At 42.6% G+C, this 27,996-nt stretch overlaps 2 protein-coding genes across 9 annotated transcripts in view; one reads left to right on the top strand and one right to left on the bottom strand.

The window, feature by feature from the left end:
* On the top strand, positions 1-27,800 carry p (WD40 repeat domain-containing protein pink). 7 transcript variants are annotated; one of them, XR_002542056.2, is made up of 9 exons: positions 1-592; positions 1,220-1,334; positions 1,455-1,611; positions 1,776-1,886; positions 2,154-2,393; positions 3,112-6,023; positions 6,573-6,699; positions 7,516-7,875; positions 11,160-11,274. XR_002542056.2 is itself a non-coding variant. In XM_022057104.2 (7 exons), exons 2-7 carry the CDS (start codon positions 1,528-1,530, stop codon positions 7,777-7,779), a joined length of 3,738 nt encoding a protein of 1,245 aa, XP_021912796.2. In that variant the 5' UTR covers positions 2-587; positions 1,455-1,527; the 3' UTR covers positions 7,780-8,819. The 7 variants fall into 7 exon arrangements, 1 of the variants encoding a protein (XP_021912796.2); XR_002542054.2 differs by having other exon boundaries at positions 1-587; XR_002542053.2 differs by lacking the exon at positions 1,220-1,334 and adding an exon at positions 27,348-27,800 and having other exon boundaries at positions 2-587.
* The window catches only part of LOC110826453 (uncharacterized), a 36,116-nt gene continuing 18,522 nt past the window's right edge, over positions 10,403-27,996 (bottom strand). The window contains exons 4-10 of one of the 2 annotated variants that reach the window (XM_087346399.1): positions 27,438-27,573; positions 26,765-26,932; positions 25,647-25,825; positions 24,242-24,377; positions 18,791-22,955; positions 12,926-18,415; positions 10,403-12,442 (exon numbers count right to left, since the gene is read on the bottom strand). In XM_087346399.1, coding sequence (XP_087202525.1) covers positions 12,009-12,442; positions 12,926-18,415; positions 18,791-22,955; positions 24,242-24,377; positions 25,647-25,825; positions 26,765-26,932; positions 27,438-27,573 — 10,708 coding nt within the window. In that variant the 3' untranslated portion in view covers positions 10,403-12,008. Of the gene's footprint in view, positions 12,443-12,925; positions 22,956-24,241; positions 24,378-25,646; positions 25,826-26,764; positions 26,933-27,437; positions 27,574-27,996 lie in introns of both variants that reach the window. The other variant, XM_087346392.1, reaches the window with a different exon arrangement.

A 27,996-nucleotide genomic window follows, 5' to 3' on the forward strand; every position in this document is an offset into this window, starting at 1 on the left:
CTCTCAAATTAGTTGTAAGAAATTTAACTTGGACTCTGTATAATAATTTCTACAGCAGTATTGATGTTAATAATGCGTTTCGGTTTTCCAGTTTACTTTTCCGAAAGAGGATAATATTTGTGGCAATTTTGTCTAAACTGCTGGCTTGAGAAACTTTTCCGCTAGCCTGGAAGGCAGGCAACATTTTTAACACTAGTAACATACTTTGTCCACAGATGGCAGTCATATCTGCCATTGCCATTTGTATTGGAATTGAAGATTCTAATGGCTTTGTTAGTAGTGCAAAATTTTTGTAAAGGTTAAACACAAGTGTATTTATTTCATTGTTCATATGTTCTATTAATTTAGATGTATATAAATTACAAGAGGGATGTATATACCGAGCAGACTGTTACATAATTATGCGTTACTAGTGTCCTTAGCACGAAGATAACACATGGTTAACATGTGACATGTGGTCAGCCTCCTGATCTTGTGACCTCCTGACACTACCAGTACACATCAAGCAAAGCGTAAAATATTTCGTATAATGCCCGTGAATCTGTGTGGAAGAATTCTCGTGCATACGAAATTGTGGCATGCATCAGGTATTGTACGTTGAATAGGTACATGCAAGTTGTGAGAAAGAACTTTGAATATTATTTGGACGTACTATGCATATAATTTTAATATTCAGGATTAGTTGTTCCAAGGCTGAGGCCATTATGTGTTCAGAGGGCGTTAATTTATTAATAAATGTTTGGTATTAAGCAGCCCTTCATTCTATCCCCATTCCATGCAAATTAACACCATTTAATGGTTGTTTTTTTTACTCTTTCTCAATTCACATGTTGAACGTGCATCTGTCTGTAATAAAAACAGGTTCTAGGCCCTAATCCCCATGATCTGTTGATGGCAGAAGTCATCTTCATACTCACTGTGGTTATAACCTAAAATTCTACCTATGATCTGTTATTTTACATTTTACCAGATTCTGTATTGCTCATTGTAGGCCTACTACATCCTTTGATATCCAAGACTTTCACTCAACAGTGAAGCTAGTGGTAATCACTAGGGGACGGGTTTTATCTTTTCTTTACATTTCATCATTTTCTTCTACAGTTTTCAAAATTAGACTTTTGCTTTGTTGAGTACAGGTAATAACATAAAGTTTAACTGCTGAAATTAGAATGTTTTTCACTCCTATTAAGTATATTGTTGGTTAATATTAATTGTACAGAAACCACAATTGAAGAGTGATGATCCACATGTCCATATAAATGAAATAAACTGGAGATTGGTATCAAAGCCTTAACAAGAAATTCTGGAAAGAACTTGTGATGCAGTCATTTTTGGTGAGAGTTTTTTCTAATAAATTAATATTCTAATTTCTTTCTTATTCATGTATAAAATTTCTCTTTTTGTTTCACAGGTTCTCTTCCAAAATTTATTTTTATTTTTATTTACTTTTGCAGAATCTTCAAAATGCTGAAGTCTGGGTTCTGAAACGCGTGCTGTGTGCGGAGGGATGATGTTCATGTCAGTAAAATGGCAAATGAATTGTTTGTGCTGACAGAAATTGACAACCTCAATGCAATATTTGGTCCACTGAAATCAACACACAGAATTAAGGTAGATACAGACCTTGTTTAAGGCAGGGGTTACCAAATGTTTCAGTTACACATGATTGTCCTCTACATCAAATTATTTAATTTCAACAAGGAATGTGTGTTCATTTTTCCTGTCTGATGAGATATCCATGGAAAATTATTAATCACCTTTTGTTTCTGTCTCAGTACACGTGCTTCACCGTCTCTAGAAACTTCCTAATTTTTGGTGCCACAAGTGGGGGGCTGTATGTTTTCAAACGTGAGCCATGCATTTTTCTTCATCTTCTTCCAAATAAGGTAATGTTTTACTTCTTAATTTTTTAATTGGCATTCACTCAACATGTGACATAACCTAACATTTTTCTAAACAGAGCCTTGAGGCGACCGTGTCGTTTGCCGTGTGACGGAAACGTTGGGCTGTTATCTGCAATTGACATGGCTTGTTGCCCAAGAATATTTTTTTGAAAATGTATTGTATTTTAAATAAAAAAAACATATAATTGTTTGTACTCTTCAACTGAACAGTTGACATACTTCTTATGCATCCAATATTAAATTCCGCAGGAAGGTTCGATAACGCAAGTGTCAGTTTCCCCAGATGAAAAGTACTTTGCTTTTGCCACTGTGAAGGGAGTCGTATGCATCTTAGAACGAAGCCAGTCTCTAAAATTTCGCCGTGTACAGACGTCTGCCGAGCACCACGGCTCAGAAGTTACGGCGTTGCAGTGGAATGCGTGTAGGAGCGAGCTGTTTGTTGGAGATGATTCGGGAAGAATATCAGTCATCAGTTCATCTGCTTTTGTGGTGAGAACTCGGCAGCGTAATGTTACATACTTAATGTTTATCAGATTGATTTTATGCTGTCTTTTTCCATCCAATCAGATGAGCACAAGATTTAATAATGGCTTCATTCAAGTGTTTTATTTTAATTAAATGTATTGACCTCACATAACCTAAAGAGTTGACATTTTGCCATGAAATAAAAAAATTCAAATTAAAGAAAAGGATGGCTGATTTGTGCTGTGAAGTCAGCCATGGTAATGATGGAGACAATAAGCTCCCCTGAAACATGATTAAGTATCTGTTAGACTACATGTATAACATCCAAAAGCACAGATATCTTTATACTTATTGTGAGAACCTAAAATATCACCAATCAGAAGAAAAGTTGGAACACAACAGAGTGCAAGGTGGTCATTTCCTAAAATTTCATGTTGCATTTCCTTAGGCAATATTAGCTGATTATCGTATTCAGAACGTCCGACTTCCTTTGCTTAAAGTTCACTCGGTGAGTAGTTTGAGATTGAGCGTCTTAATTTTAAGTTACTTGTGAAAGCTACTTAGATTGTATTTGTGTGATCTACTCCGGGTTACGGGTTGAGAATTTGTATAACCTGCACGTATAAACTTACGCGATGAGGGATTATTTATTGCCATTGTGTTTTCTTCGAATATTCAGTTTTATAAACGGATATTTTTTTTTGATATTGTATATTTAGTGAAACAAATGTGTGCATTTCAGGGGAAAAACATGTTCCAGACGCCATCTTTCATATTGATGCGATTGGATTCTCGTATTATTCAGTTAGACTGGTGCTCAGAATTGCTGTTGATCTCGACATTGTCTCGCTGTTACGTCTGTGACACGGTAAAGGAACGGTACCGCCAGATCGGCCATAAACTGAGGGAGGGAGAGTATGGGGCATGTTTCTACGTGACGGGAGATCGCCGTGACCTGCCGTCTAGGTACGAGCATCGGGGTTCAAAGACGGGCGGTGCTTTCAGCTCGCTGAGTGCAGACGAGAAGTTTGCGTGCTGTGAAGGACTGCAGAATCTGAAAATGTTCTGCGCAAGACCCGGTTCTCGCTTGTGGAAGGTAAAAACCGATGGCACAGTTCTCAGTACGCATCACTTCAAACAAGCTCTTGCCATTCCTCCTACCAACATTACTGGACCTCATGACATGCAGCGTGTTGGTGGTAGCGTATTAGAAGCTACCCAGAATGAAGAATGCGGCCGGCAGTCCTTTAATTTTACAAAACTGTTTATAATTGCAAAGAAATTTATATTTACTTTCAAAAGGGATGGGATCTATATCCTTGATCCTGACAAGGGAAGTGTTATACTGTGGAATAATAGTTTTAAAGATATTGTTGATGCTAAAACACTGGATGATGCAGTATATATATGGACGGCATCAGGACGCATGCACGCTCTGTTGATGTTGCCATTGGATAGGGTCCTAGTTAGGTTGTATTTGCGTAAGGAGTATGCTCTCTGTGCTCATCTCTGCGGACTGCATCATAAGTACCTAATGGAGTTGGCTACAGCATCTAGTAAGCTTCAAATTCTGGCAGATCTTGGGACTAAACTCAAAGACAGTGAAGTAGCGAGAACAATCCATCCTCTGCTGCAAGAAATCAGAAAATTTGCTCGAGAGAAACAGAATGTCCAGAGACTGAAGTCTGGAATTTTTCTTGTAGAAAATAAGCAGTTCTTTTGCAGCAAGGAAGGAGAAAATGGCGAATCATTAAAGTCGCATCTTTGCGTTCGGTCGACGAAAGAGAAGTCACGATCGTTAAGCGCGTCGCCCGAAAGTAATCGGAGGAAGAAAAATGGAGCAAGCCGGCGGGAAAGGAAGTCCGTTAGTGTGACGTCTCTACCTGAACTTGCATTCCGCTCAAATGGCTTGTCTACAGAAGATGGTACTCAGCCTTATCACAGATTACGCGCCAAGCATGATTCCAGCGGCGATGCTCTGGTTTTTAAATCGGGCGATTTGCTCTCTTCTTCTGATTCAGCGTTCCATCCAGAAGGTGTTCAGGTACTGAAAGAGCTGAAATATTCTGTGTCGTGGAAGTCACTGAAAGAGAAGTGGAAAATGTTAGAAGGTAAAATGAAACTCTTGAATCAGGACACAGTTCTTGAGCCTTTTGATATTAGACCATCTGACTACCAGGAAGCTGTTCTGGACGAAGAATGCTCAAATGAACACGTGGAACTTGTACATTCTTACGGTGATAAGTCAAGACCCAGAGAGTCACATTTTCCTGTACTTGATGTATCAAATATCACTGATCTCTGTAACCTCTTCGTTACGTGCGAGCAAAATGGAGCGGATAAGTCTGAACTGGTGTGTGAATTACTGAATGCTATTTGTACCATTTATGAACTATTTATCAGAGCTTTGCTGAAGACGGACTTCAATATCGTGGATGATGGTACCGTGCAAATTTCAAAACTAGGTCGCCTAAGTAATTTGAAGTCTGAGTTTAACGTAACTGGTACTTTTCCTTTTGCTTATTATTTTGCTGATGACACGGTGAAAATTATTCGTGACGAATTTCACCTTGCTCTGAAAACAAAATCTCTTATTACATGGCTGCAAAACAGAGTTCAAGACGTACGCCTAGAACATGCAGACCGGCTTCCAGAGCATTTGAAGGATTTCTATTCAGAAGATGCTGTGAAACTTGATATTATTTTGAGCAATATTCTTGTTATTTTCTCAGAACTGTTTGATCCTTCGCTCATGTTGCAGTATGTACAGACATCAGAATTATCTTGTTATTACTTCTCGTTATGTGTAATTCTTGATCGATATGAGGAAGGTAACTTGTATTGCACGGGTGACGGTACATCAGGACAGGCTGCATATGATGAAATGCCTCCTCCTCTCCTTCTGAGTACTATATTTTTTATGTTCGGCGTGGAGCGTGTTGAGACTTGCTGTAAGCTGAGCAAACGGGTATCCGTGAAAGACGTCTGGTACCTTATAATGAGACTCCTTCAGTATGCTGAAAGTAATGGAAACAGAGAATCCGCAAAGTCCCACTGTTATTCGTTATTTCTTTCTTATTTGGAGAAGATGCCGGCCAGCAGTGACTGTCTGTCAAAAGTATTTTCTGACGACCATCTGAGGTTATATGCCACCGTAGCATTTGAGGAGGTAAATTCCGTGGCAAATGGATCCTGTGTCTGCGGCTTTCCTGTGATCTGTTCGAAAACAATGCTGTATCCAGACCTGGCAAAAGTGCTAGTATCATATTACTGGGACAGTAACCAAGGACGTCTCATAGAACTGTGTAAGAAAGTGCCATCTTTGTGGCACTTGATATTACCTCGTAAAGAAGATGGGGGATTCAGTTCAGTTCTTCCGCTCATCATTCATTTAGGTGACACATTGGAGCTTGAAAAGTGGCTGCCTACCATGGACCATGATGCTTGGTCACGGACGCTCGACCTTCTTGCCGTATTCCGTTCTGGCACTTGTGTTAACTGCGGTTCTGTAATCGCAACATCCAAGGATCAGCTGGGAGGAATGTTGTGGTCTTCTGTAGGACCTTTGATGGTGAAAGCTTTGGGTCCTCATGAAGCGGTACAGCTCATGACAAAATATGCATCACATATTGCACCAGGAGAACTGGGTGTTAGGTTGGTAACAAGTTTTTGAGGTAGCTCAAGAATTATTCAGTTTGACTGGTATTTATGTTACTGTCAAATACAACAAAAATAGTGTCATGTTATAAACTCTTTTAATATTCCGTGAAGGTACCTCTGCTCACATAAGATATTTCCTCCTTTGGAATAATGATACCAGGCATTTTAAATTGTAATTCACCAAATTTTAGAAATTTGTGTGGTTAATTTAAGGAATTATGTAATTTTAGAATTTTTTTTAAAGAGAAATCTAACTGAGGAAAAATACTTCAGCCAGTGTAATGTATTTTACATATTTTATAGTTAGGATTTGAGGTTTTCACGGTGGTGAGTCCAAAGATGGCCGTCTTCAGGGTTGTCGCGCCGTGTCGTATGGTAGAAGTTTACCAACGTTTCATATCGTTGCTGCCTCCATCATCAGTGTGATGATGGAGGCGGCAAGGACCTCTGAAATGTCGATAAACTTGTACCATACGACACGGCGCAACAACCCAGAAGACGGCCATCTTCTGCTTTGTAGTTACATTTTTCTGTGTATTGTAGGTTTTTCCAGTCATGCATATATTCAGCAATAATTGATAATCATGCACGAGGTTTGAGAAATGAAGTAATTGCTATGCTGAATGCTTGTTCCAAGGAAGTGGCCAAAACTGCCTTGTTTTCACCTGTGGTGAGTTATTTGCAGGGCATCTCCTGAGATATTTCTTGTTATGAAATGACACTAGCCCCTCATAGTACCAGTTAGTATCCCTATAACCCATTTCCCCAAGATCTATTTTAACGTATTCCCAGTCCGAACGAGTTGTCTGTCGTGAATTTTTCAGCCAAAATTTTGTATTTATTTTTGTTAGAAATATGATGTAATTTTGTATGATTTACAAATGTGTTTGCCCTTAGATTTAAAATAGATACTCCAAAATTTATCGACGGTGAAAAGATACACTAACTACTGTCTCCTTTTCTCCCATCCCCCACTAATACATTATCCATGTTTCATGCACGGTATGAAAGATGAACACTATTTTTATTTTTTTTAAATTCGGTCTGTCCCATACGTGCTTAGCAATTTATGTGGTTTAACTTGGAAATGCCGAAATAAATTTGGAATTAATTACATATATGAAGCTTTGAACACAGATGTGGATTGCGAGCTTCTGGGTTGTGTCTCTGTAGTTTTGTAGGTGGTTACCAACAATTCAGAGAATTATATTGCCTCCATCATCAGGCCGAGGCAATGCATTTTTCTGAAACATCGTTAACCGCGTACAAAAGTAGAGTGACGCAACCCAGAAGACTACAATCCACATGTTCACAGCTGTGAAAACTGCAAGTTTTATACTGAATGCAAAGTTAGAATTATCATCCATTTTGAATTGCAGCCGCTGTGTGTGCGTATCCCAATTAACTGAATATAAAAAAATCTTTTTGTTTAACGAAACCAATAAATTTGATCTCCCGAGTCTTACTGTGCTTATGAAACTTGTAGGTTTGTCCGTCTGTAGAAGAGGCCCTAAAAGAAGATTTGGGGAAGCACGTACAACTTCCCATTGCCTCGGAGAAGTATCACTGGGGCGTGAAAGTCAATATGGTCGATGGAAACTGTCCCTTTTGTTCTTTGCCCCTGGGCTCGCTTGTCCTTATGAAAGATGGTGGCGTGATGACATTTCGCTGTGGTCATTCATACCACGTCGTGTGCCTTGAAAGACAGACGCAGCGCCACACTTGTCCCATCTGCGTCAAGAACAGCTGAGGAACTGAAAGTCACTTGGGAACGGGGTTCAAAATGTTGGTTAGCTGGAAATGAGCATGCAAGAGTTCTGTCATTTGCAAGACACAGTAAAGCTTGGTATGTATAATAAACCTTAACTTGAAAGCTAAGACTAGCTTTAATTATTGGTGTATCGAGTTCTTATTTCTACCCCTGTGGAAGTGAGCAGCTTCTAAACATTTTTATGTGTTTATCGTCATGACTTGTGTTATTTTTATATCAGTTTTAAATGGCATCTTACTGCACTCATTAATTTAACTGTAATATGAACAGAATTGTTTCGTAATAGGTTTTTGCTCATAGATTTTGTGTTTTTTAACACATTTGAAAGAATCAAATTGTAAGTAATTGATAAGTTGTCTTTTTAAAAATTAGTTTTGTTATATTTTTAATGACCTGCAATAATACTATTATGCCGTCGTGAACTATGTTGGAATAAGTGACATAATTATGAATGTGAGTTTTGTTTCTTCTGTTGTACATAAACTAGTTTTTAACATTTACATTTATCACTTCTGAAAGAATAGGGAATATAAATTATATGCGAGATCTTTACACTCTAATTAAGTGAAGAGAGAGATTATTGTTTATTTGAATTTTTCTGTTTTTTGCCCTGTTGTGCTAAAGGAAGCTTGGTTTATGTTTAAGTGACTTTGTTTAGGATGTGGGAATGAATCATTGTTTCCATTGTAAGTCTCGGATTTGCCCACAAAGGCAATGTGGAGGACTAAAAAGTCCGATCTGTGTGGAAAATCTGTATTTTCTTTATGTAGTACACAGTACACCAAACTTTTATCAAAATTACGTCTTTAATATCTGTAACTCGTAATTTTGGGCCTACCGCTAGATACTATAAATAAAAGAATGTTGTGTATTTTATAACTGATATTTAATTCATATGTGGTTTTGCTGCATGTAACTATAGCAACTGTAGACTCTTGGGCAATACATGTTCATTGACAAATGTTTTTCATGAGTGCCTTGTACATTTGAATTTAATAAAGTTACGCATAATCTCCGAAGCTTGAACTCGGATGCTTTCGCATATAGTCCTAGACCAAAGGATATAATAGTTCTAAATGGTTCTGATAATATATTTCAGACTGGATTTCTGGACTCTGTTGATTATTTAATGTTCTCAAAAGAACTGCATTGAAGAACTACTTTATGAAATTTGTGCTGAAAGTAAATAGACCATATTAATTGTGTCTGTTCAGGTATTTAGAGTAATTTAAATGCAGTGAACCAATATCTGGTCTTGAAAGCAGACTGAAGTGAGAGGCATTTTTTTTAAAGTTGTTTTCTGAACGTGATCATTGGGGATATGTTGAATGTTTGCTTCCCAGAATTTCCTAGACTGTTCCTTACCATTTCCTAACTTCTGATACCAGGGTGTCAGTACCCAAAGTATAGTTGGATTCATGTGTTTGATATCATGATGCACACCAACTCGTATGTGTGATTTGGCCTTGAGTACTGTGGCGCGTTAGGATACAATAGCGTTACCTTCCTGTGTCAGGTGTTGTTACTGCATAACACAGAGTTTATAATTAATATACGTAGTACGTCATATTCAGAAGGTCCTGGATTCAATTCTCAGTCTGCGGACTGGCTATTCTGACTGTTTTTCTTGTTTATTCTCAGTTCCTCCATGAAAATGCTTGTATATCGCATTAAGGAAGAGCACAGCCATTTTCTTTCAAATTGTTTCTAATTCCTTATTCACAGTTGTCTTACCATTGAGCACTAAACTAATATCCCACCTTTCATGGAACCAAAAGTTTTGTAAACAATGCGCACTAGTCTGTGCCCTGAGCCAAATGAATCCCATCTACACCCTCCACTTCATATTTCTCAGAGGTCCATTTTAATATTGTACTTTCATCTGTACCTAGGTCCTCTGCCTTCAAATTTAAAAATGTCCCATGCTGTTTAGGAATGTAAATGCCTACACTTTTTATTATTAATCCCTCGGCACTGGAGGATTTAAGCCAGTTTACAGAATATAATCGGAGGATGTGGCTTTAAATTCATAAAGAAATGTGTACTTGGACTTGAAGTCTGTAGCTCGTACAATTATCATCATGTTTTTTATTTATCTCCTGTGATATGAGGATTTCATTTATATTACGTATATCGAATGCTTTTATGGCCGAACCGACTCCATGGAACAGTCATTGAGAGACCGATGACTGCTAACCAGTCCATTTTATAAGGAATTTAAAGGTTCATTATTGTGTTTACAAGTGCATGCCATTGGATTACATCTTGATCCAGCTGAATCCAATCCACTTGTAAGCACGATATTTATTTAAGAGTCGATCTAATATTTTCCTTTTCTTTTAGCCCTTTCATGCGGTTTATTCGCTTCAAACCAATCCCATTCTTCTTAACTTTATTTCCCTAATAATATACGATAATATCACGAATTACTAAGCTCCTTCGTTTGTATTTCCGTCAATACGGCTGTAACTGTATGTACTCGTCTTTAGACCCAAATATGGGGCCTGCGTAATATTTTTATATGGCTTTTCTTCTGATATTTGTTTCTTGAGAAGTCTCTTTATGTAGCCTTCTAGAAAGTTTTGAACAGCAGTGCAGCCAATATGATACTATATTTAATTTTATTTAAAAATTCTTGTCACTCTTGTAGCTGCATGTTAAATCATCCTTGTTAGGTTAGGTTTGTTTTGTGCCAGTAACATGCAGCACATTTGTTCAGAACAGTACATAACAGGTATAATAATGTACATAAACATTTGAATGTTCCATAATGTGTACATGTTTTAAAAAATACATAATATTCAGTTATTGTCAGTAACCATCATTTCAGTCGAGGGGGACCGTACTTCATGGGCATGGAATTTTGGATCATACCAGTTTGTAGTTTTGTCTTGTAATTTACAAAAGCAGTTCTTAAATTAAATATTTTATCAGTTTTTATGTTTCCCGATTGTGATTAGAATCCAGCCAACAAACAATAACCTCACTTAATATTTTTGTAAATTTTTTATAAAGATTATGATTTTATTAGCCGAAGGGATTTGGAAGGTTATGGTTTTTTATCTCTACACAGAGAATCACATTTTTATAACAAGTATTAAGTAATGTAGTGAATCTGATAAGATTTTTACAGTTGATGATGATTTTAGCAAAGTCAAATTAATTCTTTATTCTTCACTGACCTTTGCTGAACAGTTTTTTCTTTGCAGTATTTTAATTTAAATTCATGGCATGAGACCGCAGCGTCAAACCCCGGCATTTAAACAATTTATTTACGATTTTCATTTATAGTAATGATGATTTTTCCTTAATTCCTACAAATGAGGTTCTGTGTTTGTAAATCAGCATTTCTTTTTTAGGATCCAGTTCTATGCCCATGAGACGTATCATATGGGATCTTATAGCCGCCACGCCTGTCTCATTACTTGTAGTACCCTTCCACTCGCAGATGTGTGGACCATGCACCAAGCTTTGGTAAGGTTCTGGCATTTATATAGTTTCTGTACCCCACACACACAGAAGTTACATGCTTTCACGACTCACTTCTCGTCTTCCTGTTCCCCAAAATGGTCTTTGCTGGTGAAATCCAGGACTCACATTTGAAGTGGTAGGTGAAATTTCAGCTGCTCATGAAGATGGCTGCCTTTTGGGTTTATAGACTGTGTAGATTGGTAGAAGTTTACATTTTAAATGGCCCTGATGATGGAGGCAGTAAACACCTCTGTAGCAATGGAAAAATTCTACCAGATTATGCAGCACAGTAACCCACAAGATGGCCATCCCTTGCATTGCTTTGTTGTATGTCTGTATCTTGAAGAAGATTTTATTAAATAGTTTTAGGAAATCTGAATGTTCTGAATTGAAAACTGTTCCTCGTAGATTCCACATCAAAGACCACTCCACATTGATTTATGGCTTGTAATAATTACGCTGGTTTATAATGATAGCTTCTATACGTTACTGGAAAGTTTGTCTTCAGAGACGTGCGTGAGTCCCGTGTTAATTTTATTATGTGACGGACAGTACATCTTTATTTGGTGCGTTCCATCATGCAGTTTTTTGTTAACGAAATGTGTGATGTTCGGTTTTAGTTTGTATTACATAAAGAGACTTTTATTTGTGTTGTTTGTCTGAATGAATTTTGTTGGGACATACTAACAAAGAAGATCCCTACATTTTTCACTTATTCCACTTTGGAATTTTTCTTGTCATTTATTTAACAGTTGCGGGGTAACAGAAATCACCTGCGTTCTTCTGTCATGTCTTTGAGCAAGGAAGTACACTGCAGAGGTTATGAGTAGCATGACGATGGCTGAACCTATGATTGCACTTAGAATTGTTAAGGATTGTAAAAAAGAAGAAGGAAATTCATTGGATTTCAGTTTGGTCGTAGCTTGAGGCTTCATCTTGGTTGACGCACCAATCTCTCTCTTTGTCAGTCCGTGTGATTGAAAATCTGCGTCAGATCCGACCATCAGTCCGCGCACACCCAAAGTTATAGACACTATTTGTTTCTCCTGAACTTCGCGCTTTTCTATCCTCTTGTGCTCATTAATATCACCTGCAAGTCGTATGTTATTTTGTGTGGTATCCCGTTTACCAAAGTGGCGTCTGTTTGAGGGTTTCCTTGGTTCGTATAACCCTGGAAATAACACAATAAAATTGTGAAAATTATCTCATTTAAATTAATAATGTGCTGTTTATAAAATATTTTAATTACATTACTTTGGATTTCACCATCCATTTTTATTGGCTTCAAATTTCCTGAGTAATGATATGTGTGACTTCATTTGAATGATTTTAGAACAGTTTATTTTAATATATTTAAGATAAATAGTAAGTGGTGAGCTTCAAACTTACTATGTGTTAACCCCTGCAGAGATAACACCCAGTACGTATTTGACTAGTCACTGGTTAAGCCCCAAATTTGGTCCACATGAGGTGGTGAAGAGAAAGGTTCTATCCCTGCCTAGTCATGCTGTTTTAGTAGCACGCTGTTTTACCCACTGAGCTACCCCAGTTTACATTTTACATAAAGTGTGTCTTTAAGAATTTTTATCCCATACACGAGGTTTTACAACGTGTCAGTATTGAACTGTGTGCTACCTCTTGGCACAGTACTTACATGAATGAAATGCGTGATAACGTGGATCTTGATCTTTCCCGTGGAAATCCCCATCTTCACGTTGAGATGGCCTGATGGGAGCAGATGTTAATGGCTGAATGGGTACTGGGAATATTGCACTACCATCTGTTGGTATTTGTTGAATAGGTGGTTCAGCCTGTTTGCACTTTGGATCGTTAGATCCAGGGAAGCACTTTGGTGGTTTTAATTCCGTCTCATAATAAGCTGATCCTTCACTAGTACAGTTCTTGTCAGATGATCCAGGGTAGCAGCCTGGGAGTTTCAGTGTAGTTGGTGTCAGAGTTGTAACAATCTCATTGCACTGAGGGTTAGGAGATCCTGGATAACATTGATATTGAGGTGGAACATCTGGTTGACATTCTGGGTCCCTAGAACCAGGATAACACTGTGATTTTGGTGTTTGTGGAGGTAAATATGTTGGTGGTTGTTTCGATGGACTTCCACATCTTGGGTCTGGTGAACCTGGATAACATCCAGGGAGAGGAGGTTCTTGTGGACACTGAGGATCAGTAGATCCAGGGAAACATGGTGGTTTGCATCTAGGATCTGTAGAACCAGGGTAGCAGATTGGAGGTGTTAGAATCTTGGGAGTTGTTGTTTGAGGACATCTGGGATCTTGGCTACCAGGAAAACATTTTGGGGGTTTGGTTAGACATTCACATGTTGGAGGATGTGGTGTCGTATGTGGTAGAGTGTAGGTAGTTGGTGGACTAGGTTTCGGACATCTCGAATCAGTTGAACCTGGGTAACAGATAGGAGATGATGTGGTTATAGATTTACATCTTGGATCTATTGAACCAGGAAAGCATCGCGGTGCCTCGGTAGTTGATGAAGGTGTCGGTCTAGGACATCTGGGATCTGTAGATCCTGGATAACATCTGGGTGGTTGTGTTGCTGGAGGTAAATACGTTGCAGGGGGTCTTGTACTTGTGGGCGGTGGTCTCGGACATCGTGGATCCGTTGAACCTGGATAGCACAATGACGGTGTGGAAGGTTTAGGCGTAGTTTGTGGGCATCTCGGATCTGTAGATCCCGGATAACATCTGGCAGCTTCTGTCGTTGGCGGGGGTGTGGGTCTTGGACATCTGGGATCTGTAGATCCAGGATAACATCTGGGTGGTTCTGTGGTTGGCGGAGGCGTTGGTCTTGGACATCTAGGGTCCGTAGTTCCCGGATAACATCTGGGTGGTTCTGTGGTTGGTGGGGGTGTCGGTCTGGGACATCTCGGATCTGAAGATCCCGGATAACATCGCGGTGGCTCAGTAGTTGTTGGAGGTGTCGGTCTAGGACATCTGGGATCTGTAGATCCCGGATAACATCTGGGTGGTTGTGTTGCGGGAGGTAAATACGTTGCAGGGGGTCTTGTACTTGTGGGCGGTGGTCTCGGACATCGTGGATCTGTTGAACCTGGATAACATCTGGCAGCTTCTGTGGTTGGCGGGGGTGTGGGTCTTGGACATCTGGGATCTGTAGATCCAGGATAACATCTGGGTGGTTCTGTGGTTGGCGGAGGCGTTGGTCTTGGACATCTAGGGTCCGTAGTTCCCGGATAACATCTGGGTGGTTCTGTGGTTGGTGGGGGTGTCGGTCTGGGACATCTCGGATCTGAAGATCCCGGATAACATCTGGGTGGTTCTGTGGTTGGTGGGGGTGTCGGTCTGGGACATCTCGGATCTGAAGATCCCGGATAACATCTGGGTGGTTCTGTGGTTGGTGGGGGTGTCGGTCTGGGACATCTCGGATCTGAAGACCCCGGATAACATCGCGGTGGCTCAGTAGTTGTTGGAGGTGTCGGTCTAGGACATCTGGGATCTGTAGATCCCGGATAACATCTGGGTGGTTGTGTTGCGGGAGGTAAATACGTTGCAGGGGGTCTTGTACTTGTGGGCGGTGGTCTCGGACATCGTGGATCTGTTGAACCTGGATAACATCTGGCAGCTTCTGTGGTTGGCGGGGGTGTGGGTCTTGGACATCTGGGATCTGTAGATCCAGGATAACATCTGGGTGGTTCTGTGGTTGGCGGAGGCGTTGGTCTTGGACATCTAGGGTCCGTAGTTCCCGGATAACATCTGGGTGGTTCTGTGGTTGGTGGGGGTGTCGGTCTGGGACATCTCGGATCTGAAGATCCCGGATAACATCTGGGTGGCTCTGTGGTTGGTGGGGGTGTCGGTCTGGGACATCTCGGATCTGAAGATCCCGGATAACATCGCGGTGGCTCAGTAGTTGTTGGAGGTGTCGGTCTAGGACATCTGGGATCTGTAGATCCCGGATAACATCTGGGTGGTTGTGTTGCTGGAGGTAAATACGTTGCAGGGGGTCTTGTACTTGTGGGCGGTGGTCTCGGACATCGTGGATCTATTGAACCTGGATAGCACAGTGGCGGTGTGGAAGGTTTAGTCGTAGTTTGTGGGCATCTCGGATCTGTAGATCCCGGATAACATCTGGCTGCTTCTGTGGTTGGCGGGGGTGTGGGTCTTGGACATCTGGGATCTGTAGATCCAGGATAACATCTGGGTGGTACTGTGGTTGGGGGGGGTGTGGGTCTTGGACATCTGGGATCTGTAGATCCAGGATAACATCTGGGTGGTTCTGTGGTTGGCGGAGGCGCTGGTCTTGGACATCTAGGGTCCGTAGATCCCGGATAACATCTGGGTGGTTCTGTGGTTGGTGGGGGTGTCGGTCTGGGACATCTCGGATCTGAAGATCCCGGATAACATCGCGGTGGCCCAGTAGTTGTTGGAGGTGTCGGTCTAGGACATCTGGGATCTGTAGATCCCGGATAACATCTGGGTGGTTCTGTGGTTGGTGGGGATGTCGGTCTGGGACATCTCGGATCTGAAGATCCCGGATAACATCGCGGTGGCTCAGTAGTTGTTGGAGGTGTCGGTCTAGGACATCTGGGATCTGTAGATCCCGGATAACATCTGGGTGGTTCTGTGGTTGGTGGGGGTGTCGGTCTGGGACATCTCGGATCTGAAGATCCCGGATAACAGCTGGGTTGTTGTGTTGCTGGAGGTAAATATGTTGCAGGGGATTTTGTAGTTGTGGGCGGTGGTGGCCTCGGACATCGTGGGTCTGTTGAACCTGGATAACAATTTGTAGCAGCCGTAGTTGATGTAGTAGGTTTTGGACATCTCTGGTCAGTAGACCCCGGATAACACACAAATTTAGTAGTACTGGGATAAATGTGAGTGGTGGGTTTCGGAGTTGGGCACCTGGGATCCTTCGATCCGTCAAAACATTTAGGAGGAGGGGGTTTTGTTGCAGGTGGGTATGGAGTGGGACACTCTGGATCTGTCGACCCTGGATAACAAGATGGACGAAAGGTGACAGATGTAGTTGGCTGGGGACATCTGGGATCTGTAGACCCCAGATAACAGATAGGAGGTGTAATTGGTTTCGGAGTTGTCGTACGTAAAGTTTCAGTTAGACACGGACAGAAAAACGGTGTTGTAGTTGGTGGTTCTGGACATCTGGGATCTGTAGATCCAGGGAAACATCGGGGTGGCTCGGTAGTTGGTGGGGGTGTCGGTCTGGGACATCTGGGATCTGTAGATCCGAGATAACAACTTGGTGGTTGTGTTCCTGGAGGTAAATAAGTTGCCGGGGGTCTTGTAGTTGTGGGCGGTGATGGCCTCGGACATCTTTGGTCTGTTGAACCTGGATAGCACAATGGCGGAGTTGAAGGTTTAGGCGTAGTTTGTGGACATCTCCGATCTGTAGAACCTGGATAGCATCTGACTGGTGCTGTGGTTGGCGGGGGTGTCGGTCTCGGGCATCTCGAATCTGTAGATCCTGGATAGCATCTGACTGGTGCTGTGGTTGGTGGGGGAGTCGGTCTAGGACATCTTGGATCTGTAGATCCTGGATAACATCTTGCTGGTTGTGTGGTTGGCGGAGGTGTTGGTCTTGGACATCTAGGGTCCGTAGATCCCGGATAACATCTGGCTGGTTCTGTGGTTGGGGGAGTCGGTCTGGGGCATCTGGGATCTGTAGATCCTGGATAACATCTGGCTGGTTCTGTGGTTGGTGAGGGAGTCGGTCTAGGACATCTGGGATCTGTAGATCCGGGATAACAACTTGGTGGTCGTGTTACTGGAGGTAAATACGTTGCCGGGGGTCTTGTAGTTGTGGGCGGTGATGGCCTCGGACATCTTGGGTCTGTTGAACCAGAATAGCACAATGGCGGAGTTGAAGGTTTAGGGGTAGTTTGTGGACACCTCGGATCTGTAGAACCTGGATAGCATCTGACTGGTGCTGTGGTTGGGGGAGGTGTCGGTCTGGGGCATCTCGGATCTGTGGATCCGGGATAACATCTGGCTGGTTCTGTGGTTGGCGGGGGTGTCGGTCTCGGGCATCTCGGATCTGTAGATCCTGGATAACATTTTGCTGGTTGGGTGGTTGGCGGAAGCGTTGGTCTTGGACATCTAGGGTCCGTAGATCCCGGATAACATCTGGCTGGTTCTGTGGTTGGTGGGGATGTCGGTCTGGGACACCTAGGATCTGCAGATCCTGGATAACATCTGGCAGGTTCTGTGGTTGGTGGGGCAGTCGGTCTAGGACATCTGGGATCTGTAGATCCTGGATAACATCTGGCTGGTTCTGTGGTTGGTGGGGGAGTCGGTCTAGGACATCTGGGATCTGTAGATCCTGGATAACATCTGGCTGGTTCTGTGGTTGGTGGGGGCGTCGGTCTGGGACATCTGGGATCTTTAGATCCGGGATAACAACTTGGTGGTTGTGTTACTGGAGGTAAATACGTTGCCGGGGGTCTTGTAGTTGTGGGCGGCGATGGCCTCGGACATCTTGGGTCTGTTGAACCAGGATAGCAAAATGGCGGAGTTGAAGGTTTAGGCGTAGATTGTGGACATCTCGGATCTGTAGAACCTGGATAGCATCTGACTGGTGCTGTGGTTGGTGGGGGTGTCGGTCTGGGGCATCTGGGATCTGCAGATCCTGGATAACATCTTGCTGGTTGTGTGGTTGGCGGAGGTGTTGGTCTTGGACATCTAGAGTCCGTAGATCCCGGATAACATCTGGCTGGTTCTGTGGTTGGTGGGGGAGTCGGTCTAGGACATCTGGGATCTGTAGATCCTGGATAACATCTTGCTGGTTGTGTGGTTGGCGGAGGTGTTGGTCTTGGACATCTAGGGTCCGTAGATCCCGGATAACATCTGGCTGGTTCTGTGGTTGGTGGGGTTGTCGGTCTGGGACATCTGGGATCTATAGATCCCGGATAACAACTTGGTGGTTGTGTTGCTGGAGGTAAATAAGTCGCCGGGGGTCTTGTAGTTGTGGGCGGTGATGGCCTCGGACATCTTGGGTCTGTTGAACCTGGATAGCACAATGGCGGAGTTGAAGGTTTAGGCGTAGTTTTTGGACATCTCGGATCTGTAGAACCTGGATAGCATCTGACTGGTGCTGTGGTTGGCGGGGGTGTCGGTCTCGGGCATCTCGGATCGGTAGATCCTGGATAACATTTTGCTGGTTGGGTGGTTGGCGGAGGCGTTGGTCTTGGACATCTAGGGTCCGTAGATCCCGGATAACATCTGGCTGGTTCTGTGGTTGGTGGGGATGTCGGTCTGGGACACCTAGGATCTGCAGATCCTGGATAACATCTGGCAGGTTCTGTGGTTGGTGGGGCAGTCGGTCTAGGACATCTGGGATCTGTAGATCCTGGATAACAACTTGGTGGTTGTGTTACTGGAGGTAAATACGTTGCCGGGGGTCTTGTAGTTGTGGGCGGTGATGGCCTCGGACATCTTGGGTCTGTTGAACCAGGATAGCACAATGGCGGAGTTGAAGGTTTAGGCGTAGTTTGTGGACATCTCGGATCTGTAGAACCTGGATAGCATCTGACTGGTGCTGTGGTTGGTGGGGGTGTGGGTCTTGGACATCTGGGATCTGTAGATCCAGGATAACATCTGGGTGGTTCTGTGGTTGGCGGAGGCGTTGGTCTTGGACATCTAGGGTCCGTAGTTCCCGGATAACATCTGGGTGGTTCTGTGGTTGGTGGGGGTGTCGGTCTGGGGCATCTCGGATCTGTGGATCCGGGATAACATCTGGCTGGTTCTGTGATTGGTGGGGGTGTCGGTCTCGGGCATCTCGGATCTGTAGATCCTGGATAACATCTTGCTGGTTGGGTGGTTGGCGGAGGCGTTGGTCTTGGACATCTAGGGTCCGTAGATCCCGGATAACATCTGGCTGGTTCTGTGGTTGGTGGGGATGTCGGTCTGGGACACCTAGGATCTGCAGATCCTGGATAACATCTGGCAGGTTCTGTGGTTGGTGGGGCAGTCGGTCTAGGACATCTGGGATCTGTAGATCCTGGATAACATCTGGCTGGTTCTGTGGTTGGTGGGGGTGTCGGTCTGGGGCATCTCGGATCTGTAGATCCGGGATAACATCTGGCTGGTTCTGTGGTTGGCGGTGGTGTCGGTCTGGGGCATCTCGGATCTGTAGATCCTGGATAACATCTTGCTGGTTGTGTGGTTGGTGGGGGAGTCGGTCTAGGACATCTGGGATCTGTAGATCCGGGATAACAACTTGGTGGTTGTGTTGCTGGAGGTAAATACGTTGCCGGGGGTCTTGTGGGCCTCGGACATCTTGGGTCTGTTGAACCTGGATAGCACAGTGGCGGAGTTGAAGGTTTAGGCGTAGTTTGTGGACATCTCGGATCTGTAGAACCTGGATAGCATCTGTCTGGTGCTGTGGTTGGTGGGGGTGTCGGTCTGGGGCACCTCGGATCTGTAGATCCGGGATAACATCTGGCTGGTTGTGTGGTTGGCGGTGGTGTCGGTCTGGGGCATCTCGGATCTGTAGATCCTGGATAACATCTTGCTGGTTGTGTGGTTGGCGGCGGCGTTGGTCTTGGACATCTAGGGTCCGTAGATCCCGGATAACATCTGGCTGCTTCTGTGGTTGGTGGGGGAGTCGGTCTAGGACATCTGGGATCTGTAGATCCGGGATAACAACTTGGTGGTTGTGTTGCTGGAGGTAAATAAGTTGCCGGGGGTCTTGTTGTGGGCGGTGATGGCCTCGGACATTTTGGGTCTGTTGAACCTGGATAGCACAGTGGCGGAGTAGAAGGTTTAGGCGTAGTTTGTGGACATCTCGGATCTATAGAACCTGGATAACATCTGACTGGTGCTGTGGTTGGTGGGGGTGTCGGTCTGGGGCATCTCGGATCTGTGGATCCGGGATAACATCTGGCTGGTTCTGTGGTTGGTGGGGGAGTCGGTCTAGGACATCTGGGATCTGTAGATCCTGGATAACATCTGGCTGGTTCTGTGGTTGTTGGGGGTGTCGGTCTGGGACATCTGGGATCGGTAGCTCCGGGATAACATATTGGTGGTTGTGTTACTGGTGGTAAATAAGTTGCCGGGGGTCTTGTAGTTGTGGGCGGTGATGGCCTCGGACATCTTGGGTCTGTAGAACCTGGATAACATCTAGCTGGTTCTGTGGTTGTCGGACGAGTCGGTCTAGGACATCTGGGATCTGTAGATCCTGGATAACATCTGGCTGGTTCTGTCGTTGATGGTGGTGTCGGTCTGGGACATCTTGGGTCTGTAGATCCTGGATAACATCTGGCTGGTTCTGTGGTTGTTGGGGGTGTCGGTCTGGGACATCTGGGATCGGTAGCTCCGGGATAACATATTGGTGGTTGTGTTACTGGTGGTAAATATGTTGCCGGGGGTCTTGTAGTTGTGGGCGGTGATGGCCTCGGACATCTTGGGTCTGTAGAACCTGGATAACATCTGACTGGTGCTGTGGTTGGTGGGGGTGTCGGTCTGGGGCATCTTGGATCTGTAGATCCGGGATAACATCTGGCTGGTTCTGTCGTTGACGGGGGTGTCGGTCTTGGGCATTTCGGATCTGTAGATCCTGGATAACATCTTGCTGGTTGTGTGGTAGGCGGAGGTGTTGGTCTTGGACATCTAGGGTCCGTAGATCCCGGATAACATCTGGCTGGTTCTGTGGTTGGTGGGGTTGTCGGTCTGGGACACCTAGGATCTGTAGATCCTGGATAACATCTGGCTGGTTCTGTGGTTGGCGGGGGTGTCGGTCTCGGACATCTGGGATCTGTAGATCCTGGATAACATCTTGCTGGTTCTGTGGTTGGTGGGGTTGTCGGTCTGGGACATCTGGGATCAGTAGATCCGGGATAACATCTTGGTGGTTGTGTTGCTGGTGGTAAATATGTTGCCGGGGGTCTTGTAGTTGTGGGCGGTGATGGCCTCGGACATCTTGGGTCTGTAGAACCTGGATAACATCTGACTGGTGCTGTGGTTGGTGGGGGTGTCGGTCTGGGGCATCTTGGATCTGTAGATCCGGGATAACATCTGGCTGGTTCTGTGGTTGGTGGGGGTGTCGGTCTTGGGCATTTCGGATCTGTAGATCCTGGATAACATCTTGCTGGTTGGGTGGTTGGCGGAGGCGTTGGTCTTGGACATCTAGGGTCCGTAGATCCCGGATAACATCTAGCTGGTTCTGTGGTTGGTGGGGTTGTCGGTCTGGGACACCTAGGATCTGTAGAACCTGGATAGCATCTGACTGGTGCTGTGGTTGGTGGGGGTGTCGGTCTTGGGCATCTCGGATCTGTGGATCCGGGATAACATCTGGCTGGTTCTGTGATTGGTGGGGGAGTCGGTCTCGGGCATCTCGGATCTGTAGATCCTGGATAACATCTGGCTGGTTCTGTGGTTGGTGGGGGAGTCGGTCCAGGACATCTGGGATCTGTAGATCCTGGATAACATCTGGCTGGTTCTGTGGTTGGTGGGGGAGTCGGTCCAGGACATCTGGGATCTGTAGATCCGGGATAACAACTTGGTGGTCGTGTTGCTGGAGGTAAATAAGTTTCCGGGGTTCTTGTAGTTGTGGGCGGTGATGGCCTCGGACATCTTGGGTCTGTTGAACCAGAATAGCACAATGGCGGAGTTGAAGGTTTAGGCGTAGTTTGTGGACATCTCGGATCTGTTGAACCTGGATAGCATCTGACTGGTTCTGTGGTTGGTGGAGTTGTCGGTCTCGGGCATCTCGGATCTGTGGTTCCTGGATAGCATCTGACTGGTTCTGTGGTTGGTGGATTTGTCGGTCTCGGGCATCTCGGATCTGTTGAACCTGGATAGCATCTGACTGGTTCTGTGGTTGGTGGAGTTGTCGGTCTCGGGCATCTCGGATCTGTGGATCCTGGATAGCATCTGACTGGTTCTGTGGTTGGTGGAGTTGTCGGTCTCGGGCATCTCGGATCTGTGGTTCCTGGATAGCATCTGACTGGTTCTGTGGTTGGTGGAGTTGTCGGTCTCGGGCATCTCGGATCTGTTGAACCTGGATAGCATCTGACTGGTTCTGTGGTTGGTGGAGTTGTCGGTCTCGGGCATCTCGGATCTGTGGATCCTGGATAGCATCTGACTGGTTCTGTGGTTGGTGGTGTAGTCGGTTTAGGACATCTGGGATCTGTAGATCCGGGATAACATCTTGGTGGTTGTGTTGCTGGAGGTAAATACGTTGCCGGGGGTCTTGTAGTTGTGGGCGGTGATGGCCTCGGACATCTTGGGTCCGTTGAACCTGGATAACATCTGACTGGTTCTGTGGTTGGTGGGGGGGTCGGTCTAGGACATCTGGGATCTGTAGATCCTGGGTAACAAACTGGAATTGTTGTTGGTCCAGGTGTTGTTTCTTGACATCTTTCTTCCGCACTTCCAGGGAAGCAATCTTTTGGTTTTGGTGATAGGCTTGTTGCTGGTGGCAAATAAGTAATTGGTTTTCTGGTAGTAGGCAGGTTACACCTGGTGTCTGTTGATCCTGGAAAACATGGTTTTTGTGTGATCTGTGGCTCGCACTCTGGATTTTGGCTTCCAGGGTAGCATACTGGTGTAGTTTGTTTGCATCTTGGGTCTTCGCTTCCTGAATTGCAAATTGGTTTTGTAGCTGGTCTTTGAGTTGTGCTGAGTTTTATCGGTGTTTCCTTTTCGCCTTTGCACCTTCCCTCACATTCACCATAGCATATCTGTTAACATGAAATAACATACATATTGGTGAGTTTTTAATTTCTCATAGTGACGAATATCAAAATTACTGTCTTCAGTGTTGTAGTGCATTACATCGGACGTGATGATGAAGTTAGTAAGCTGCTGTGTATTTCGGTCATTATGTACCAGGCTACATGGTGCTGCATCCCAAAATGTACCCATCTGTCTCCATTTATCTTTATTACTAAAAGGCTACTTGGAATTGCTGGCCACTTTATTGTGCCTCAGAAGTTTTTTACGAACATTTAATCCAGGCAAATCTGAAAGCATCGGAATTAGGGACATCCATATTTTGTCAATTTTCTCCAGGTTTCAGCACAGTTAGTTTGGATAATGTGATGACTAAAATGTTTGAGACAGAAATTTTGAGAGTTTGTAGTTTGCTGCTAGATTTTGCACGTCAAATCGTAAGTCTTCATGAAATTTTAAATGAGTCTTACACAGTCTAAGAGTGAATTCCTTGCTCTTAGTAGATCTACATGTAGATAGGAAAATAGATGCTCCCAATAATAGATTTACACCAATATAATATATTATTTATACAACATAATATTTAAATCTTTAATGTATACGTGATTAATCATATAACTTTTATTATATTTTCAACATTATAAAAACATTTAGTGTTTAAATGTGCATCAACGAGGTCTGACACAAAAATACCGAGACTGATGCTTTAACTCTCGTATGCATTTTCTTCATAACCGGAATGACAAGAAATGAACAACTATCAGTTGCAGGTCCAGAATATTTTTGGAAAGTACTCATGTTATCTAAGAACCAGAAATTATTTTCCCAGTTATTAATGTGTTCACCACGTGTTGAAGTATTTTAAGTCAAAGAGTTCCTATGTTGTAATGAGATGTGTATATTCTGGCATGTAGAATCATTTTATACTAAATAATTTTGAGAAAATCGTTGAAACTCTTGGATTCGACTTTATGGTTAGTTGGTCATATATTTGATCAGTATGAACAAGAAGTTTTTTGTATAACTTCTAGTATCGTGCCCTCGCTACCAAATTACATGTAAGTTTCATCACCGGTTTTGGGGATGAAATGTGTTTAAATATCAACCTCCCTGTTACATTTTAATTATATTCACTCTATTCAAGGAAATCTTTGTGCATTAGTTAAATGTACAGGTCATAAAATGTTTGCTGTTGACGGAAGATAAATAAGTGTGGTAGTCATTAGTTGACATTTGCTCGTCCAGTGATCTTGTAATCTGATGTTTCGTACTGAAACCTCTGAATAACACTCACCTCGATATTACATGTAAGGTACACTTGCATCTTGTCTGGGAATTTGAAAGCAGTGATGTTGTTGTAAGCAATTATACTTGCTCCAGTTAACCCGGTCTCAGATGTTCTTCTCCAGTATCCAATTAATTTCGGTTTCCTGCTCAAATAGTAAAAACAGCCATGTTAAGTTTTTTTTTTTTTTTTTGTCTTCCAGAAGACGCATCATTGATTCACTCACTTTGTCAGACACCTTTTAAACCTGACCTTAATGGCTAATAATGAAATATCTCGTGCATAGGTAAAAGTGATTCACACTCTTTATTACGCAATCTCAGTGTCGCCTAACATGCATTATTTCTACAATATTTTTATTTTCCGTCTATACACAAACTTAAAATAATGTTGTTTAAAATTATCTAAAATTATAACATTCTCAGTAGACACTGCATCATGTTACATTTTTTGTATCGACGACATGTTTCAATGTGTATTACATCATCATCAGGTCTATCAATTTTTAATATATTTTAAAAACTGTAGTACATTTTGCGTTGCGTTTATTGATTATTTTAATTTGTTTAATTTTAAGTTTTTTGTTTCTTCCTTTTTGGTTTGGAGGTTGTACTTGGATGTTTTATATCTGTAAAATTAATTTTTCAAGTCGTGATTTTGGATAATTATAATTTTAGATAATTTTAAACAACATTATTTTAAGTTTGTGTATAGACGGAAAATAAAAATATTGTATCAATAAAACACAAACATGACGCAATTAAGATATAAAAAGATATAAAATGCATTATTTCATATTTTATGTACAGCATATCAGGTCGTCAGACGTCAGTGTTTGTCCCGTGTTCACTGGTAGAAGACATTAAGGGAAAGTACGTAGTCGTGGAAAGTCTGCATTATTTTTATGAGGACATTTATATTAATTTCATTCCAAATCACATTTAAGTAATATCAGTGTTAAGTGTAAGTTTTAGTGTTTTCCAGCCTCTGACAAGTGCAGTAAGAAAAATAGCTCAGATATCGTTAGTGGAAAGAGAAGACATGACATCATTTTTATAGACCATAAGATTCTATGTAATAACATGGATTATTCTTTATGATGTTCCAGTAAACTATTGTACGACCACTTGTTTGCATTGAGTATAATTTTGGCGTAGTACAGGTAGCATATATGATTGCTGATGATTAGGCTCACATTGAATTACCTACAGTTGACGTGTGTTGTGTAGCTGTCAGTGACTGACTTGCACATTCCTTCAGCATGGATTCAGCTAAGTTTCCAGCCGCCGCAAAGCTCAGTAATTACCAGAAAATATTGCACTAAAATCTGCCAAATATCTTGAGTCATAAAACTTTTACTTGGTATCTTTTCTATTAAATTTCCCTACATATTCTGATTTGCGGGTGACCTTACTTGGGACATCCATCATTGTCTGTGAGCTGTAGCTTGCGTGTGTCCTGGGACTCGTAGTTTTCTCCGTCATACGCCCAGCAATCCCTGACCTGGATATCGTACTGGTTCTCATTGTCTTTGATGTACACCAGGACAGTCAGGGTCTCCCCTATTTTGATGATCTCGTTGATTGGAGCTGTCTGAAGTCAGTTCAACATTGCACTAATATTTTTAACAAAATATGAAGAAATCTCTACAGGACATTTTGAAATATGTACTGTTGATTGTAAGTAGGTTCATAACTTTGGGGATTTCAGAGTTTGCAACTTTTTACTTGTATTTAATGTTGCTATTTTGTCAATACATGTGGGGGTTTCTCTTTAAGGCAAAATAGGAATGTTGTATTGTCAGCTCTGTCACTCAAGTGCATTAAGAGACATTTTGTGCTTGAATTATGATAGATTGGTATGAACCAGCCACAATTTGAGCCACTGTCTAAAGCCGAACTGCAATAACATTTTGTGTGTTAGTAATGGAAAAGCAAACAGATGAGATACTGAACGAGGATTTTTCTTAACCTGTAATGTTTTCAGTGTTGTTCAAAATGGAGGTTGTCGGCAGACAAGTACATTTCCTCACGTTTATTTATTTATTCGTGGTTTATTTAATGACACTTGTCAGTAGCTCATATTATAGCTTATAGCATCACATAGGATAATTATTTAATAATAAAATCGGAAGCAGTTGTGTCCTAATTCAAGGTATGATCGTAGCGTTTATTCAGTGTGAAATAATAACTTCTTTAAAATCTCACCTTGTATCTCTTTTAATTGTTTGTTCATACACACAAACAGGCATCACTCATTGATGTATGACATCCAAATTAATTCCTTCTCAGTTTCTTTAAGGATCATGCCCTCTGACCTGTTCAAATTCTGCTTGGTTATGGGAACAACATATAATTCCTGTACCAACATAGAGAAATGCTGATATTCGTGTTTTGAGTAGGATTTGAACCCACGCCGTCCCAGTGTTAAAGACACACAGACCGCACAGTCGCTGAGTTTTGTTGCGCTAATAATTGGATTCAGAATGAGTGCTGGTGTACCGGCTCCATAACATAATATGTGTGCACTCACATTGGGAAACTCTCCTCGTTGTATGTCCATCCAGCAGTCGACCGTGCCTGTAGACACAGGCACGGTTACCACCTCCAGCATGTCCACCACAAATGGCTGGAAGATGACAGTTTTCTCCTTCCGGTCTGTGGTCGCACATGATATCTTTCTTGCTGTATCCCAGATTTCCTAAACAATACTCACAGATGTTAACACTTTTTTTTAAAACATTGACAATTTAAATTTTCTTTGTAGCTTAATCAGAAATTAATAATTCGCAGTTTTCCCCAGTTGATACTAACAGTAAAGTATTTTTATCACATTTTTAACATATAACTTGCAGTGCCAGAAAGTTAAACATTGATAATGTCAAAGGTCGTTAATTTTTGGATGCATCCACATCTTCATAGCCCATCATCTTAACGTTGGTGATCATTTCTCCATCTACACCAAGATCTCCCTAGATGCCGCCTACCTTCACAAGTTCTAACTGAAATGTGTACACATCTCATCCTTCATCATGCGTGCTACATTTTTGCCCATCATATCCTTTTAATATTTGGTGAATTATTCAAATTTTGAAGTTCATCATTCTTGTTTTCAGGTGATAGTTGTAACATCGTTATCGTTCAGTGGTACAAAGATCTTGAGTCAAGAAGTTGATAGATCGTTGTTAAATGACAGAGCCACCGACCTGGACGGTGTCATCAGTCTGGATGACGATGATGTTGTCCACCGTGCGACCGAAGCCACCGGAAGGAGTTGTACCGCAGTCTTGTAGCGGGATCACGAAGTTGTACGAACTTGTCGTGCCGCCAGGCTGCACGTACCTGGAACGTAAACGACAGGTACTTGAAACGTCCTTCTGTCATCCCATGCAGCAGACCTCGCTAGTCACACAGGATCAGTCAGTCAGTAGTTAAGGCAGTTTGTACAGGTTCATTGGCATAAGTAACTTATTCTTATTTGGTACCAAAACATCTGACTGTAGCCCTTCGGTATTCGGTACATTTTTCCTCGGGGGAACTCCAGAGGATGAATAAATAAGCAACATTTATTTCTGCAGTTTTAATCAAAAAGTGTTAACACCCTTTAGTACATCAGAACTTAGCAATGTTAATTAATATTTTTTGGCATTTGCAGGTGATTTTCAACTGATAACTATTTATCGTCATTTAATTTAAACATTATTTTGTGTTATCCTTTATACATTGATAGTTGTTTCATGTGTCACTGTTGTTGTTGTTATTTTT

This window comes from Zootermopsis nevadensis, unplaced genomic scaffold, assembly GCF_977971745.1.
Source record: "Zootermopsis nevadensis isolate Lab colony 2312 unplaced genomic scaffold, Znev_1.0 Znev_ptg000001l, whole genome shotgun sequence".
Classification (NCBI taxonomy): Eukaryota; Metazoa; Arthropoda; class Insecta; order Blattodea; family Termopsidae; genus Zootermopsis; species Zootermopsis nevadensis.